Source organism: Stomoxys calcitrans, chromosome 3, assembly GCF_963082655.1.
Source record: "Stomoxys calcitrans chromosome 3, idStoCalc2.1, whole genome shotgun sequence".
In the NCBI taxonomy this organism is placed as follows: domain Eukaryota; kingdom Metazoa; phylum Arthropoda; class Insecta; order Diptera; family Muscidae; genus Stomoxys; species Stomoxys calcitrans.
The window spans coordinates 168,687,173-168,705,775 of NC_081554.1; the positions used below are offsets into that span (position 1 = coordinate 168,687,173).

General features: G+C 40.5%; 2 protein-coding genes across 2 annotated transcripts in view; one reads left to right on the plus strand and one right to left on the minus strand.

Moving 5' to 3' along the window:
* Nucleotides 1-18,603, minus strand: part of LOC106084977 (semaphorin-1A) — a 1,175,174-nt gene that overhangs the window by 560,963 nt on the left and 595,608 nt on the right. The gene's annotated exons all lie outside the window — the stretch shown is intronic.
* On the plus strand, nt 8,550-11,042 carry LOC106084969 (arylphorin subunit C223). The gene is made up of 2 exons (XM_013248960.2): nt 8,550-8,816; nt 8,877-11,042. Exons 1-2 carry the CDS (start codon nt 8,607-8,609, stop codon nt 11,040-11,042), a joined length of 2,376 nt encoding a protein of 791 aa, XP_013104414.2. The 5' UTR covers nt 8,550-8,606.

Sequence of the window (18,603 nt, forward strand, 5' to 3'; positions counted from 1 at the left end):
GGCTTGCGCCCTCTATAGGCGTAAGGTATCTTATAAGATGTATTAAGTGTAAGATCTCCTATTTTTGTTCAAATTTTACTAAAAATTAAACGGTGCCGATAGTATCGATAGGAAAAATACCAATCGATATTCAGAGAAAAAATAAAATATCGATAGCGTTATCGATATATTGCCAGCTTTAGTTCCGCATGGAATATCAAGTACGCCATTTGAAACCAAAAATCCAACACTGAGTCCAGAAAAGCAATCACGAACCGCCGGAACCCTAGCAGAACTATCATCTGTAGACCTATGCTGGATGATGGCTCGAATATAGGGAAAAGAAAGAAAGATAGACAGTTACGAAAAATTATTCATCCTTTATAGAGTCTAGCACAACTGTCAGATGTAGAGTAAGAAGCTAGCCTTAAGAAAAAGGCCAAAGGAAATTTTTTTGCTTTCAATTTTAGAAAAACACTCCTTTCGTTTCTGATAATTACTTTCAGTTTGAACCACAGACAACAAGTGTAACCCAACTGGGTAAAATTGCAAATTTTGCCCATGAACTTTCCACTAAGGAACAGGGGCAAACTTCTCACATATCAATGAGTGCAGTCCAATTCAAGTTTAGGGGCCTCCTTTTTATAGCCGAGTCCGAACGGCGTGCCGCAGTGCGACACCTCTTTGGGGAGAAGTGTTACATGGCATAGTACCTCACAAATGTTGCCAGAATTAGGAGGGGAAAACCACCGCTGAAAATTTTTTCTGATGGTCTCGCCAAGATTCGAACCCAGGCGTTCAGCGTCATAGGCGGGCATGCAAACCTCTGCGCCAAACCTGCATCAAATGACAACAACTAATAATTGTTTACTAGTGTTATTTAAATACAGTCAAGCTGATAGATGGCGCAGAAGGTTATAGATGGCGCTCTATTGATGAGTTCGTTCTTCTCCTTTCTATACCCTCCATCATGGGATGGGTGTATACTAATTTCGTCATTCCGTTTGCAACACATCGAAATATCAATCTTAGACCCAACCAAGTATATATATTCTTGATCGACTTGATATTCTAAGTCGATTTAGCCATGTCCGTCGCTCCGTCCGTCTATCGAAATCACGATAAAGCTAGCCGCTTGAAATTTTGCACAGATACTTACTAATGATGTAGGTCGTTGTGGATTCTTAGATCTTAAATCTAACAAGGTATATATATTTTTGATCGTCTTGACATTCTAAGTCGATTTAGCCACGTCCTTCCGTCTGCCTACTCGTCTGTTGGAAGCACGATAACTTTGGAAGGAATAAAGCTAGGCGCCTGCACAAATAGTTTCTATGAGTGTAGGTCGGTTGGGATACTAAATGGGCCAGGGTTCATGTTTTGATATAGCTGCCATCAGGGAGGTAACCAGGGGGGGGAGGCTCATGAAAGCCACCCCCACCCCCTGGTTAACATTTTATAATTTTAATCTTAATTTGTGATTGTTTGTTCGTGTGTTCCGAAAGGACTCAAAAACGGTTAAACCGAATTTTTTGAAATTTTCACAGATGGTGCAAATAGAATACTTGACTTTTTGACATCTGAAGGGGGGGGCGGACTCTCCCCCTTACTCCAATTTTCAGAAATGCCAGATTTTGGAGATGGGTGGGGCGATATAAGCAAAGTTTTGTGTGATCTCTTCTAGCACGCTAAAAACAACAATTTTGATATAGCTGCCATCAGGGACGTAACCAGGGGGGGGCCTGATAGCCATCCCCCAACCCCCTGGTCAAAATTTCATAATTTTAATCTTAATTTATGATTGTTTGTCGGTTTGTTTGTTCGTGTGTTCCGTAAGGACTCAAAAACAGTTAAACCGAATTTTTTGAAATTTTCACAGATGGTGCAAATAAATAGAATACTAGTTTTTTGGATATCTGAAGGGGGGCGGACTCTCCCCCTTACCCTAATTTTCAAAAATGCCAGATTTTGGAGATGGGTGGGGCGATATAAGCACCGTTTTGTGTGATCTCTTCTAGCACGCTAAAAACAACAATTTGGAATTCACATTCGGATGGGGTACCTAGGGGGGCCTTCCCACCCCCAAAATCAACCAAATATATATAGTCCATTCACGACAATATGGGACTCAAATGGAAGGTATTTAAGATAAGGAAACGTATCTGATATGCTATTGTGGGACCAAGTGTTTGGGTATGCACTCCTTCCCCAAAATACCCCCTCAAATAGGACATGATTACTGACCATGGTAGGTTAAGTTAAGTTAGGTAAGGTTTAAGTGGCAGCCTGCCATCAGACTCACTTTCAGGTATTCGTCCATTGTGATACCACAGGAACAGGAGTAAGAAGATGCCTTCTAGTTCCTACGATGAACCATCCAGATCGCTTAATCAGACAGGTTCTCAAAGAAATGAGAACCCAAAGTGGAACTTTTTCCAACTGCTAGTGCGGACACACACAGTAGGTGTTCTATGTCGATGTCCTCACAGCTGCTGCAAAAGTCGTTGCTGGCAACCTTCAGTCTGTCAGCATGTTTTCCGATTAGACAGTGAACTGTCATGACGAACACAATGACTGAGACATCTGTGACAGCAAAGCGGTAGACATCTTCAAGTCAAGATTAGGCCACATAGTTTTGGAGTGCTCACAGCCCCTCCTTTGTGACCATCTATCATTCGCTGTCCTTCGGGCCTGGTCCTGAAAACTTAGCATACACGTCCTGGTCCTAAAAACTTACCTTATATAGATTCCAGTATCCCTGGAATGTGTAGGGTAGTTTCTAGTCTCGCAAGCTCGCCCGCTTTACAATTCCCTGGGATATTTCTGTGGACCGGCACCCAGAACAGGTGAATCTTGAACTGTTCAGTAATCCCGTCGAGAGATCTTCGATAGACGAGGGTGGTTTTTGTATTCAGAAATACGTTCTCCAGGGATTTAATGGCTGCCTGGTTGTCTGAGAAGATATTTATGCCAATCGTCGTAATGACCTTATATCTTAGCTATTCCACCGCCCATGAAAGGTGTAATCCACCCTGCCCGGAACATCGAATATTGTATTAAGGATAACACAGTGTCCGTAGCCACCACATGACCAATGAAAAAGCTCCCTTAACCTCACAGCAGTAGTCGCTGCAATTTGTCTAGCCACAATGTCCAGAGGCATAAGATGTAGCATTGAATTCAGTGCATCAGATGGTGTTGTTCTCAGTGCGACTGTGATGCACAAACAAACCATCTTTTGGATCCGGTTGAGTATTGAGCAGTAGGTGGACTTTTGAAACGCCGTCCACCAGACCACAACACCATATAGCATTATAGGTCTGACAACTGCAGTATACACCCAAAGCATGACGCGGGGTCTAAACCCCAACTTTTGCCAATGGCTCTCTTGCAGGTGCATAGGGCAAGAGTTGCCTTTCTTGCCCTTTCCAAGATGTTGGATTTGAAGTATAATTTCCTCTTCAGCAAAACACCCAGGTATTTTGCGCTTTTTGTAAATGCAACATTCTCTTCTCCCAAGGAGACAGGTTCCACTGTAGGCAACTTATATCTAATGCTGAAAAGAATTACTTCTGCATCTCAGAGTAAACCCTGTAGCTTTCTGTAGGGTTATGTATTCCTCGATATCGCGAGCTGCTTGCTTCAAGAACCGACGTTCGCCTACAACCGCCCCTAGCCTTGGAACAGACCCTAATGTTGGCCATTGATTATTTGAAGCCGCCAATAACTGCTTCTGTCCTTTAATGGAATGTTCTTCAGTAAATTTGCATAACTCTCTTTTTCACTTCGAGTATCATTGCCACTCAGTATTTAAGTAAGAGTCAGTGCCATCTGACCCCTCACTGAGACTCTCCGCTAGAGGTCGCTGACTGCCCGCGGCCTTGTTTGCAGTTACTCCGCATAAAAACAAAGCTTTACACTATCCGTAATCTGTGGACGCATCCGGTAGCTTTCAACTAAGTGTACCGTATACAGGGGAGGGGAGTCAGGGGAGGGCTCACTGGTTTCACATCACCATCTACACTAATCAGAGATCAATTCCTGGCCAGCACCTCGGTGGCTTCGTTCCCCGCCAAACCATGATGGCAAGGAACCTAACAAAGCCTGATGGCCTTTCTCAACCAGTCTCGACCTCACATGGCGCGATGCCAGAGCCTTAAGCGCCGCCTGACTGTCCACGTCCACGTGTATACCCCCACGGGGGACTATTTAGGTGAAAAGTATATAATAGCTCCGTAGTGTATGTGGAGTATGTGTGGGGAATGGTAGAAAGGACGGGAAAAGTGATGAGACGATGGGTGAATGAGTGATTAGTAGGCCGCATCGAAAAGGTCGGTGAGCTGAAGGCGGCTGTATCATAAAGTTTCGGAGGGCAGCCAGGGGAGGGCCCACTGATTCCACATCATGATCGACACCAATCAGCGATCAATTCCTGGCCAGCAGGTCGGTGGCTTCATTCCCCGCCAAACCTTGATGGCATGGAACAGATAAAAGCCTGATAGCTTTTCCCAACAAGTCTCGACCTCACATGGCTCGATGCCAGAGCCTTCAGCGCCGCCTCACTTTCCACGTCCTCGTGTATTCTCCCACGGGGGACTATTTAGGTGAGAAGTGGAGTTTGATGGGGATGCTATGAAGGACGGGAAAAGTGATGAGACGATGGATGGATGTGTGGTTAGTAGGCTGCATCGAAAAGGTCGGTGAGTTGAATGCGGCTGGACCATAAAGTTTCGGAACTGGTCGAAAGGAAGTGAATGTGGCGATGATGGATGAATCCATGGGACGACGGATGGATGAGCTGTTAGTAGGCTGCATCGAAAAGGTCGGTGAGCTGAAGGCGGCTGGACCATGAAGTTTCGGAACTGGTCGAAAGAAAGTGAATGTGGCGATGATGGATGAATCCATGGGACGACGGATGGATGAGCTGTTAGTAGGCTGCATCGAAAAGGTCGGTGAGCTGAAGGCGGCTGGACCATGAAGTTTCGGAGCGGGTCGAAAGATAGTGGATGTGCTGATGGATGGGTGAAGCGATATGCCGAAGGATGGATGAGAGGTTGGTAGGCTGCATCGACAAGGACGGTGAGCTTAAAACGGCTGCACCATGAAATCTTGGAGCTGGTCGAGTGGGTGTGTGTGCATTTCTGATGCAAGTAGTTGGACTATGAGTCCCGAATCAGGTACCACGGGAGTCAGGAACTCCTGGAACTTAGGTTACAACCTAACAATTGGTGAGGCCCCAGTTGGGAGCTGTGGTGTTCAACATCTAAAATCGCAGGAAGGGCATTTGGATTCTCGGTGATGCTACGGTATGGTGCTTTCATCATCCCATTAGGTGACCAGTCCGGAACTGTCTGGAGTACAACTGGAAGTAGTTGAACTACGTGGTCGAACCAGAGTCCTTAATCAGGTACCACGGCAGTCAGGAACTCCTGGAACTTGGGTTCCAACCTAACAATTGGTGAGGCCCCAGTTGGGAGCACCGCGGTGGCTGTGGTGTTCAACATCTAAAATCGCAGGAAGGGCATTTGGATGCTCGGTGATCCTAAGATATGGTGCTTGCATCATCCCTTAGGTCACCAGTCCGGAACTGTCGGGAGTTCAACTGGAAGTAGTGGGGCTAAGTGGTCGAACCAGAGTCCTTAATCTGGTACCACGGGAGTCAGGAGCTCTTGCAACTTCGGTTCCAACCTGACTATTGACGAGGACCCAATTGGGAGCAACGTGGTGACTATGGTTCAATACCTTAAATCACAGGAAGGGCATTTCGATGCTCGGTGTGGTGTTGCATGTACTCAACCAGGTGCCATGACCCATAGAACGGAAAAAGTTTGGATAGTGCTTTGCTCCTAAGCAAGGAGCAGGACACGTCCAGACAACGTGAACTCGAATTGGTACTCATACTAGCTTTGGCTATGTATGGGGACGTTGGTAGACGCATTGTTTTCACCCGGGGTTAGGAGCCCCGCAGGATTAATCCATCGTGGCAGGTGCCTGCATAAACACCATTTAAACTTGATCACGGTTCTTATCTGATCAAGGCGCCGCTTTTGCATCAACATCATCTTCAGACTATATCTGTGCCTGTATTAATGTCTCAACTAAAGGTTTATGTCAACAGTATGGCGGAATCCAAAACCTAGGATTTTTGGACGCATAGAATGAATTGAATGGTGGGATGTATAGAATAGCCAAATAAATTTCAAGCTCCAGATATAGCTTAAATTTGATCTCAATGCGAGTACAGGACGATATTCCGCAGAAGACTAACGAATCTCCTGAAAGGTCTCATCCTCGACATGTGAATCTATTATATTTTACTTACAACATCTCATCTAGGAGATGGGAAACTTCAAGTCAAGGTGAGGGTATTCGGTCAGTGAAGCAAAATCCCAAAAGGGTGGAGACCCCTTTAATATGGCCTAAAAAGAAGATGCAGGATCCCCATATTTTGCGGTAGGTGGATCGATTTTCAAGAAGTTAGCATGTCTGCCTATGACGCTGAACGCTTGGGTTCGAATCCTGGTGAGACCATTAGAAAACATTTTCAGCAGTGGTTTTCCCCTCCTAACGCTAATGCCTTGGCAAAATTTGTGAGGTAATATGCCATGTAAAACTTCTCTCCGAAGAGGAGTCGCACTGCTGCACGCCGTTCGGACTCGGCTATAAAAAGGAGGCCCATTCTCTTTGAACTTATACTTGAATCGGTCTGCACTCATTGATAGGTGAGAAGTTTGTCCCTGTTCCTTAGTGGAATGTTCATGGGCAAAATTTTGCAATTTTACGTGCAAATCGCACAGGTGCCTTGTCCGCACTCCCCTCTCCACAAATCCCCTAAACGGGCATAAAGACTAGAATTGCTTAAAAACTAGAATTCTTATCGCTTTCTTTACATATTGCTGAAATAAAATAGTCGAGTTTTTTAACATAAAACAAGTAAGAGCGTGCTAAGTTCGGCCGGGCCGAATCTTATATACCCTCCACCATTGATCGCATTTGTCGCTCATAGAGGTATCTCTTTTTAGAAAAACATAGAATATTGAATAAGAACTGTTATCCTATTGGAGCTATATCAAGTTATAGTCCGATTCGGACCATAATTAAATGCTGATTGACATTGTAGAAGTCATTGTGTAATATTTCAGTTCATTCGGATAAGAATTGCGCCTTGTAGGGACTCAAGAAGCAAAATCGGGAGATAGGTTTATATGGAAGCTGTATCAAGCTATTGATCGATTCAGACCATACAAGACACGTATGTTGAAGGTCATGAGAGAAGCCCTTGTACAAAATTTCAGCCAAATCGGATGAGAATTGCGCCCTCTAGAGGTTCAAGAAGTCAAGATCCCAGATCGGTTTATATGGCAGCTATATCAGGTTCTATATCGATTTACGCCATACCTAGCACAGTTATTGGAAGTCATAACAAAACACCTCATGCAAAATTTCAGCCAAATCGGATGAGAATTGCGCCCTCTAGAGGCTCAAGAAGTCAAGACCCAAGATCGGTTTAAATGACAGCTATACCACATTATGAACCGATTTGAATCATACTTAGCACAGTTGTTGAAAGTAATACCAAAACACTACGTGCAAAATTTCATTCAAATCGGATAAGAATTGCGCACTCTAGAGGCTCAAGAAGTCAAGACCCAAGATCGGTTTATATGGCAGCTATACCAGGTTATCGACCGATTCGAACCATACTTGGCACAGTTGTTGGATATCATAACAAAATACGTCGTGCAAAATTTCATTCCAATCGGATAATATTTGCGCCTTCTAGAGGTTCAAGAAGTCAAGACCCAAGATCGGTATATATATGGCAGCTGTATCGGGTTATGGACCGATTTAAACCATACTTGGCACAATTGTTGGATATCATACCAAAACACGTCGTGCAAAATTTTAGTCAAATCGGAAGATAATTGCGCCCTCTAGAGGTTCAAGAAATCAAGACCCAAGATCGGTTTATATGGCAGCTATACCAGGTTATGGCCCGATTTAAACCATACTTGGCACAATTGTTGGATATAATAACAAAATACGTCGTGCAAAATTTCATTCTAATCGGATAAGATTTGCGCCTTCTAGAGGCTCAAGAAGTCAAGACCCAAGATCGGTTTATATGGCAGCTATATCAAAACATGGACCGATATGGCCCATTTACAATACCCACCGACCTACACTAATAAGAAGTATTTGTGCAAAATTTCAAGCGGCTAGCTCTACTCCTTCGGAGGTTAGCGTGCTTTCGACAGACAGACGGACGGACGGACGGACATGGCTAGATCGCCATAAAATTTCGCGACGATCAAGAATATATATACTTAATGGGGTCTCAGACGAATATTTCGAGTAGTTACAAACAGAATGACGAAATTAGTACACCCCCCATCCTATGGTGGAGGGTATAAAAATCATAAACCATTAAAGCAAAATCACCCAAGAAAATTAAAAAAAAAAAAATTATTTTTAATTTCGAAGTGATAAGACTTGATGCACTTGATGCTAAATGTTCAAGGCCATCTTGTTATATAAAACAGTGAGTAAAACTTCATATAACAACAGTCTGCAAAGTCAATCAGATTATAGAAGAATTTTCAAGGCAAGCAGCTCTTCCTTACATCATGAGACTCCATGTTGCCTTAATGGCCATTACAGGCCTATTGGCTGCTGCTGGTGTGGCATCTCACAAGGACACCAAATTTGCCGACAAGGAGTTATTGGGGAAACAGAAATTTCTCTTGGAAATTGTATATCGTGTGGAGGATCCTTTGTTCTTTGAGGAATACATACAGCTGGGCAAAAGTTTCGTTTTCAACAAGCAGGACTACGAGGTATGAAATGTAAAATTAAAATTTTTTCTTAATTTTATTTTTTACTTTTCTTATTCTTAGTTCCCTGAATCCCTTATGTATAATGGCGCACACATGTTGGAGTACTACCAGGCCTACCAACATGGTGTGACCTTGCCCAAGGGTGAATATTTTGGTGCCTTAATTGAATCACATTCTAAACAACTGTATGGCTTATTGGATTTCTTTTATTTTGCCAAAAACTGGGAGATTTTTAAGCGTAATGTCTGCTGGGCCCGCTTGCATGCCAACGAAGGTCTATTTGTGCAAGCCCTAACATTGGCTGTTATACATCGTAAGGATATGGATTACCTATTCCTGCCTACCATCTATGAAATCTTGCCTCAATACTTTTTCAATAGAAACCTTATATACCAGGCAGAGAAATTCGATTATGATGTATGGAGCAAGTACAATATGTACGAAAAGGAGTACAAGGATTTCTTGTATAAGGACTATAGCAAATACTTTGAGGAATTAGATTCTAACTATCATATCAAGTATCACAACTATTTCTACACCAAAGACTGGAAGTTGTGGCAATGGTGGAAACTCATGGGTCTGGAGCAGCAATGGTATGCAGAGAAGCATTTCATGCTGCGTGACAATGCGGACATCTTCAACAGGGATCCCAAATTTATTGAAATGATCAAGGATGTCAAGAAATTCTGGATGCCAGTTGACTATAGCCGTGATCTGGGCGTCCCCAACAAGGAATCTGCTTTGACCTATTTCACCGAGGATGTGGAATGGAATGCCTATTTCTATTATTTTAATTTGGACTATGCTCCTTTTCTTAGTGCCGAATTTTTCGGTTTGAAAGAGGATCGCCGTGGTCAATACTTTTTCTATTTTGTGCGCCAAATGATAGCACGCTACTATTTGGAACGTTTATCCCATGGCTATGGTGAGATACCTGAATTATCTTTCTTTACTCCCACCGAATATGGCTATAATCCCCAATTGGTTCATTACAATGGTGTAGGCTACTCCTACCGCCCCAATTACTACGATTACCAGACCTATGGAAATTTCCAATCTCTACATAAAATCTTGAATTTCTTACAACGTATTGAGGATATCATCTCCCGAGGTTTCTATGTCACTGCTCAAGGGCAAAACATCGATGTACGCACACCCGAAGCCATAGAATCCCTGGGAGATATGATGCAAGGAAATGTAGATGCCCTTGATCAATTTTTCTTCACTGTATGGTATACCCAGGCGCATAGATATTTTGCCCAAGTCCATGACAATATGATGCATGTGCAGCCCCATGTCTTATTGAACTATGAAACCATGATGCGCGATCCTTTGTTCTTCCAATTCTACAAAAAGGTCAGCGACGTATTTTACCAATTCTACCAATACATTGATACCTATACCCACACGGAACTATTGCTTCCTGGAGTGGAGATTAAGGAAGTCAACATCAGCAAATTGGTTACCTATTTCGATTTGTTTGACTATGATGTTACCAATTTGTTGAACGATAAACCCATTTTTGTCAATGGCCAGTTTGTGTGGGACAAAACGTTGTTGGCCCGTCAGATGCGTCTAAACCACAAACCCTTTGACATTGTTTTAACCATAAACTCCCAAAAGGAAGAAAAGGTTGTGCTGCGTACCTTTATAGGCCCTAAATATGATGAATTTGGCCGTGTGATGTCCCTAAATGAAAATCGTAAAAATTTTATAGAAATTGATGAACTATACTATGAACTAAAAGCGGGGCAGAATATCATTAAGCGAAGTTCCAAGGACTACTATTGGAGCAATGGTGATCGCACTACCTACACGGAGTTGTACAAATATGTCATGGCCGCCTTTGAGGGTAAATATGAATTCCCCTTGGATTATTATCAGCCGCATTGTGGTTTCCCCGATCGTTTGCTTTTGCCTCGTGGTTGGTCGCAGGGTATGCCCATGCAATTCTTCTTCATGGTTTATCCTTATACTGCTTCTTATGCTCCCTATTCTTCCCACGAGTATGCCTACGTTTGCGGTATTAGCTCTGGTGTTCGTCACTTGGATGATGTGCCCTATGGATATCCCTTGGATCGTGAAATAAATGAACTGGAATTCTTTGTACCCAATTTGTATTTTAAGGATGTTAAAATCTATCATGAGGATAATTTTGAGAAATACTATGACCATAAGTATGAGAAATTTGGTAGCTTCGATTATGGTTACTATTATAATTTTTAAGATCAATTATAGGACAAATTAAATAAAGAAAATGTAAATGTCAAGAAAACTAAATGTTCATGGGGTTGATTAAAGCTTCCTGATGTATGCGTAAAGTAGAAAATATAAACTTTATGTGAGAGTAAAGTTGGAAACACAAGAAGTTAAAGTGTGGATGCTACCGTTATGCAGAAGTTAGCAATTCCACCGATGACGCTGAACGCTTGGGCTCGAATGCTAGCGGGAACATCAAGAAACGTATAAAATCACGTTGTTTGTATAAAACTGACGGTGAGTGAATAAAACCCTCGTTGTGTGGAAATAACGGATAAAATCCCATTGTTTGGATAAAACTGAGAGTGGATAAAATTCACGTTGTGTCGATAGAACGGAAAATAACTAATAAAAGGTTGTGTGGATAACACGGATAAAAAAGAACCCAAGTTGTGTGGATAAAACTAATAAAACACATGTTGTGTGGATAAAACCCACGTCGTGTGGATAAAACCCACGTCGCGTGGATAAATCCCACGAAAAAATCATGTATTTGCAACAACTGAGTAAACCCAGGTTGTGTGAATAGAACGATTAAAACCCACGTTGCGTTGGTAAAACGGATAAAACCAACGTTGTGTGGATAAAACCCACGTTGTGTATATAAAACCCAAGTTGTGTGGATAAAACCCAGATTGTGTGGATAAAACCCAGGTGCTGTGGATAAACGTATAAAACTCACATTGTGTCGATAATAGGGATAAAACCAACTTTGGGTGGATAAAACGGATAAGACCAACGTTGTGTAGATAAAACCCAAGTTGTGTGGATAAAACCTAATTTGTATGCATAAAGGGATAAAACCATCATTGTGTGGATAACACCAAGTTCTTTTGATAAAACCAAAGTTGTGTGAATAAAACGATAAAACCCACGTTGTGTGGATTACACCCAAGTTGTCGGGATAAACGGATAAAACCCAGCGTGTGTGGATAAAACGGATAAGACCCACGTTGTGTGAATCAAAGGGATAAAACCCACGTTGTGTAGATAAAACGGAGAAAACCAGCGTTTTGTAGATAAAACATAAGTTGTGTGGATAAACGGATAAAATCCACATTGTGTGGATAAACCCCAAGTTGTGTGAATACAACCCAGGTGGTGTGGATAAACGGATAAAACCCAAGTTGTGTGGATAAAACCCACGTTGGGTGGATAAAACCCAAGTTATGTGGATAAAGCGGATAAAACCAACGTTGTGTAGATAAAATTCACGTTGTGTAAATAAACGGATAAATCCCACGTTATGTGGATAAAACCAAGTTCTGTTGATAAAACCAACGCTGTGTGGATAAGCGGATAAAACCCACGTTATGTAAATAAAACGGATAAAACCCACGTTGTGTAAATAAAACGGATAAAACCCACGTTGCATGGATAAAACGGACAAAACCAGCGTTTTGTAGATAAAACATAAGTTGTGTGGATAAACGGACAAAATCCACGTTGTGTGGATTACACCCAAGTTGTGTGGATAAAAGGATAAAACCCAGGATGTGTGGATAAAACGGATAAGACCCAAGTTGTGTAAATAAAACGGATAAAACCCACGTTGCGTAGATAAAACGGATGAAACCAGCGTTGTGTAGGAAAAGCCACTAAAACGGATAAAAACGACGTTGTGTGGATGAAAGGTATAAAACTCGGCGTATATGGATAAGAGAGAGAAAACCCCACATTGTATCTATAAATCGGACAAGAACCCGTATTGTATGTATAAAACGGACAAACCTAACAATCTACGTACAAAAGGGGGAAAACAGATTAAAACACACCTTGCGTGGAAAAAAGGTATAGAAACTTGTGTGGATAATACGAATAAAAACCCACGTCGTGGGAATAAATCGGATAAGTAACTAAATAAATAACCTATGTGGCGTGAATAAATCGGATAAAAAACTAAGTTGTGTGGATAATACGGATAAAAACCCAGGTGGTGTGAATAAATCGGATAAAAAACTAAGTTGTGTGGATAATACGGATAACAACCCACGTGGTGTGCATAAATGGGATAAAAACCCACGTCGTATGAATAAATCTGATAAAAAACTAGGTTTTGTGGATAGTACCAACAAAACCCCACGTGGTGTGAATAAATCGGATAAAAAACTGAGTTGTCTGGATAATACGGATAAAAACCTAGGTGGTGTGAATAAATCGCATACAAAACTAAGTTTTGTTGGTAATACGGATAAAACCCACGTGGTGTGAATAAATCGGATAAAAAACTAAGTTTTATGGGTAATACGGATAAAACCCCACGTTGTGTGAATAAAACGGATAATAACACACGTCGTATGAATAAAACCCCACGTTCTGTTGATACGAGAAACAACGACACACATTGTGTAGATAAAGGGTGATTTTTTTGAGGTTAGGATTTTCATGCATTAGTATTTGACAGATCACGTGGGATTTCAGACATGGTGTCAAAGAGAAAGATGCTCAGTATGCTTTGACATTTCATCATGAATAGACTTACTAACGAGCAACGCTTGCAAATCATTGAATTTTATTACCAAAATCAGTGTTCGGTTCGAAATGTGTTAAAATTTTGACAAATTTTGTTCAGCGATGAGGCTCATTTCTGGTAGAATGGCTACGTAAATAAGCAAAATTGCCGCATTTGGAGTGAAGAGCAACCAGAAGCCGTTCAAGAACTGCCCATGCATCCCGAAAAATGCACTGTTTGGTGTGGTTTGTACGCTGGTGGAATCATTGGACCGTATTTTTTCAAAGATGCTGTTGGACGCAACGTTACGGTGAATGAACACATTTCGAACCGAACACTGATTTTGGTAATAAAATTCAATGATTTGCAAGCGTTGCTCGTTAGTAAGTCTATTCATGATGAAATGTCAAAGCATACTGAGCATCTTTCTCTTTGACACCATGTCTGAAATCCCACGTGATCTGTCAAATACTAATGCATGAAAATCCTAACCTCAAAAAAATCACCCTTTACAACGGACAAAATCCAGGATGAAGATAAACAATAAACCTATTGTTGTGGAGAAAAAGTCCGGCAAAATCACGCATATATAATTATAGATAAAATGGATAAAAACTCATATTGAGGGTATAAAACGGATAAGAGCCCACGTTGTGTAGTAAAAACCATCGTTGTGTGGATTAAACGGATAAAACTCCAAGTGGTGTAGATAAGGCTTATAAAATCCCATATAGTATTGTTAAAACAGATAAAATCCCCAGTTGAGTGGACAAACCGGATTAAAGCCACTTTGTGAGGATAGAAGGTATAAAAAGCCACGCAGAGTGGAAAAAACGGATAACAAACGGAGTTTTGTGAATAAAGGGATAAAACTAATGTTGTGTGGATGAAACGGATAAAAACTTCATTAAATGGGGAAAAAAGGATAAAAACCCCAATTTTCGGATAACAGTGGATAACAAATCCGCGCTGCGTAGATAAAACGAATAAAAACCGGATAAAAACCCACTTTGTGTGCATACAAGGATAAAACTACATTGTATAGATAAAATGGATAAAAACATAATGTGTGGATAAAAGGGATAAAAAATCCACTTCGTGTGAATAAAACGAATAATAAACAAGTTGTGTGACTTAATCGGAAAAAACTCACGTTATGTGAATAAAAGGTATAAAACACTACTTTATGTACATAAAAGACATAAAAACTCATATTATGTGGATAAAAGGGATAAATTCTTACTTTGTGCGAATAAAAAGGATTCGAAACTACTTTGTGTAAAAAAAAGGATAATAACGGATAAAAATCACGTTGAGCATATAAAAGGTGTAATCCCCACGTAAAAGGAAAAACAGGGATGTGGATAAAGGGATAAAAACCCTTGTTGCGTGGATAAAAATCCACGTTGTGTGGATAAAACGGATTAAAAAGCCAAGTAGTGCGATTCGGTTGAGTTAGGAAAGAGTGACATTCCTTTGCAGACAACTTTAGTCCATTGTCATACCACAGTAGCGACAGACCAAGGCCTCTGGTGGGAAACTAACCCACGACTCCTGCACTGACAATCCAAGCTCGCTAACAACTCGGCTACCGGGGTGTCTAAGTTATGTGGTTAATACGGATAAAACCCACGTTGCGTGAAAAAGAAGAAGAAAAAAACCCCGTTACGTGGATAAATCGGATAAAAAACGAAGTTGTGTGGATAATACGGATAAAACCAATGACGTGTGAACAAAACAAAAAAAAACACACATTGTGTGGAAAAAATGGTTAAAGCTCACGTTGTGGATATAAACCCCATGTTATTTGGCGCAAATAAATTCAAATGTAAAACAGGCACGTTGAATTAATAATGGATAACGCTATCACAGGATATGAAAACTGACATTACACCACGGAATGGGAAAAAATCGACTAAAACCAACTTAATATGGACAAAGAATAAACTCTCACACTATGTCTATAAAAAATATAAAATCTCGCTTCAACTTCATAAATACCTGGGATAAAATGAATAAAGACTTACAGAGAGAAAGGACAACAAAATAGACAAAACCCTAAACAACCCCATATTATGCGAATAATGTATATAAAAGCCCGGTAGTAAAACGATCCACAGTCCCAGTGAATCTGGCAATACCCAAATATAACTTACCTAGTCGACTTACTTTTTGTCACTCCATATAAATACATAGCTAACAAATTTTTATTTTTAAACATACCTGAAAATAGACAAAAATGGAGTACAATGTTAGTTATGACAGAAAAGTTTTTATTATTTTTTTAATAATAAAATTTTAAGTAATCATAGGAATTATAAACATTTTACGAACATTTCCAAATTTAGCTCACTGCTTCAAATTTAAGCGAAATCGGAATCTTTATCGACAGATCGGCCTATGTGGCAGCTATATCCAAATATGGTCCGATTTGGCCCGTTCAAGAACTTAAGCTGGGTACATCAAAAAGACGTATCTGTGCCAAATATCACCTCAATATATCAATTTTTGAAGGCTGTAGAGTGATTACAACAGACACACGGACATCGTTAAATCGCCTTAGAATTTTGCGACGATCTGAAATATTACTTTGTAATGTCGGAAATGGACATTTTGGTGTGTTGAAAAGGGAATGACTAAATGAATATACCCCCCTATGGTATGGTGGTAGGTATCAACAAGTAAAAGCGTGCTAAGTTCGGCCCAGCCGAATCTCATATACCCTCCACCATGGATCGCATTTGTCGAGTTCTTTTCCCGGCATCTCTTCTTAGGCAAAAAAAAAAAGGATAAAACAAAAGATTTGCTTATATGTTGGAGACCTGTGTAAAATGTCAGCCAATTCGGATAAGAATTGCACTCTTTAGGGGCTCAAAAAGTATTGGGTTGCCCAAAAAGTAATTGCGGATTTTTTAAAAGAAAGTAAATGCATTTTTAATAAAACTTAGAATGAACTTTAATCAAATATACTTTTTTTACACTTTTTTCTAAAGCAAGCTAAAAGTAACAGCTGATAACTGACAGAAGAAAGAATGCAATTACAGAGTCAGAAGCTGTGAAAAAATTTGTCAACGCCGACTATATGAAAAATCCGTCATTAATTTTTGGGCAACCAAATAAAATAGAGAAATTGATTTATATGGGAGCTGTATCAGGCAATAGACCCATTCATACCATAATAAACACGTATGTTAATGGTCATGAGAGGACCCGTCGTACAAAATTTCGGGCATATCGGATAACAATTGCGACCTCTAGAGGCTCAAGAAGTCAAGATCCCAGATTGGTTTATATGGTACAGTTGTTAGATATCGTAACAAAATACTTCGTGCGAAACTTCATTCCAACCGGATTAAAATTGCGACCTCTAGAGGCCCAAGAAATCAAGATCCCAGATCGGTTTATATGGCAGCTATATCAGGTTATAGACCGATTTGAACCTTATTTGGTACAAATGTTAGATATCCTAACAAAATACTTCGTGCAAAATTTCATTCCAATCGAATTGGAATTGCGCCCTCTAGAGGCTCAAAAAATCAAGACCCAAAATCGGTTTATATGGCAGCTATATCAGGTTATGGACCGATTTAAACCATACTTGGCACAGTAGTTGGATATCGTAACAAAACACGTTGTGCAAAATTTCATTTCAATCGAATTAGAATTGCGACCTCTAGAGGCTGAAGAAGTCAAGACCCAAAATCGGTTTATATGGCAGCTATATCAGGTTATGGACCGATTTGAACCATACTTGGCACAGTTGTTGGATATCATAACAAAACACGTTATGCAAAATTTAATTTCAATCGAATTAGAATTGCGCCCTCTAGAGGCTCAAGAAGTCAACACCCAAAATCGGTTTATATGGCAGCTATATCAAAACATGGACCGATATGGCCCATTTACAATCCCAACCGACCTACACTAATAAGAAGTATTTGTGCAATATTTCAAGCGGCTAGCTTTACTCCTTCGAAAGTAAGGGTGCTTTCGACAGACAGACGGACGGACAAACGGACAGACGGACGGACGGATAGACGGACGGCCATGGCTAGATCGACATAAAACGTCACGACGATCAAGAATATATGTACTTTATAGGGTCTCAGACGAATATTTCGAGTAGTTACAAACAGAATGACGAAATTAGTATACCCCCATCCTATGATGGAGGGTATAAAAAACTTTATTATGTTGCATAGGAAGCCACCATGGCGCAGAGGTTATCATGTCCGCCTATGATACCGAACGCCTGGTTTCAAACCCAGCCGTGAACATCAGACAAATTTTTCAGCGGTGGTTATCCCCCTTACTAATGTTGGCTACATTTGTTAAGACTTCTCTACCAAATATTGGGTTGCCCAAAAAGTAAATGCGGATTTTTTAAAAGAAAGTAAATGCATTTTTAATAAAACTTAGAATGAACTTTAATCAAATATACGTTTTTTACACTTTTTTTCTAAAGCAAGCTAAAAGTAACAGCTGATAACTGACAGAAGAAAGAATGCAATTCCAGAGTCACAAGCCGTTGAAAAAATTTGTCAACGCCGACTATATGAAAAATCCGCAATTACTTTTTGGGCAACCAATAGTATCGCTATGTGGCACGCCGTTCGGACTCGGCAGTAAAAAGGAGGCCCCTTAGCATTGAGCTTAGACTTTAGTCGGACTGCACTCATTGATATGAGAGAAGTATCCCCTGTTCCTTAATGGAAAGTTCATGGGAACTTTAGTAGTGGTAGTAATTATGTTTCTTTCTGAATTTTCTTTCTGAAAGCTTTAGAATTGTGAAACCACCTGACTGCCTTAAAAACATTTTTTTTATAAAATACAAAATATAAACAAAACATAAAATTTCTCCTTATCAAATGTTTGAAATGCAAATCATGAGGAGGTCAAAGACAATTATGCTCATTAGGGCACTAAAACTTATTTGCCAGCATAGATAAGATTTATCAAGAGGCATTGCTTTGAGGAACATAGCCCATAGCATATAAATGGCCAGTGTCATCGAAGAAATATCAGCAGTCTGTAGTTATAGTTAGTGTGGTGCTTGCTCGAGTTGCAATTCTTGAA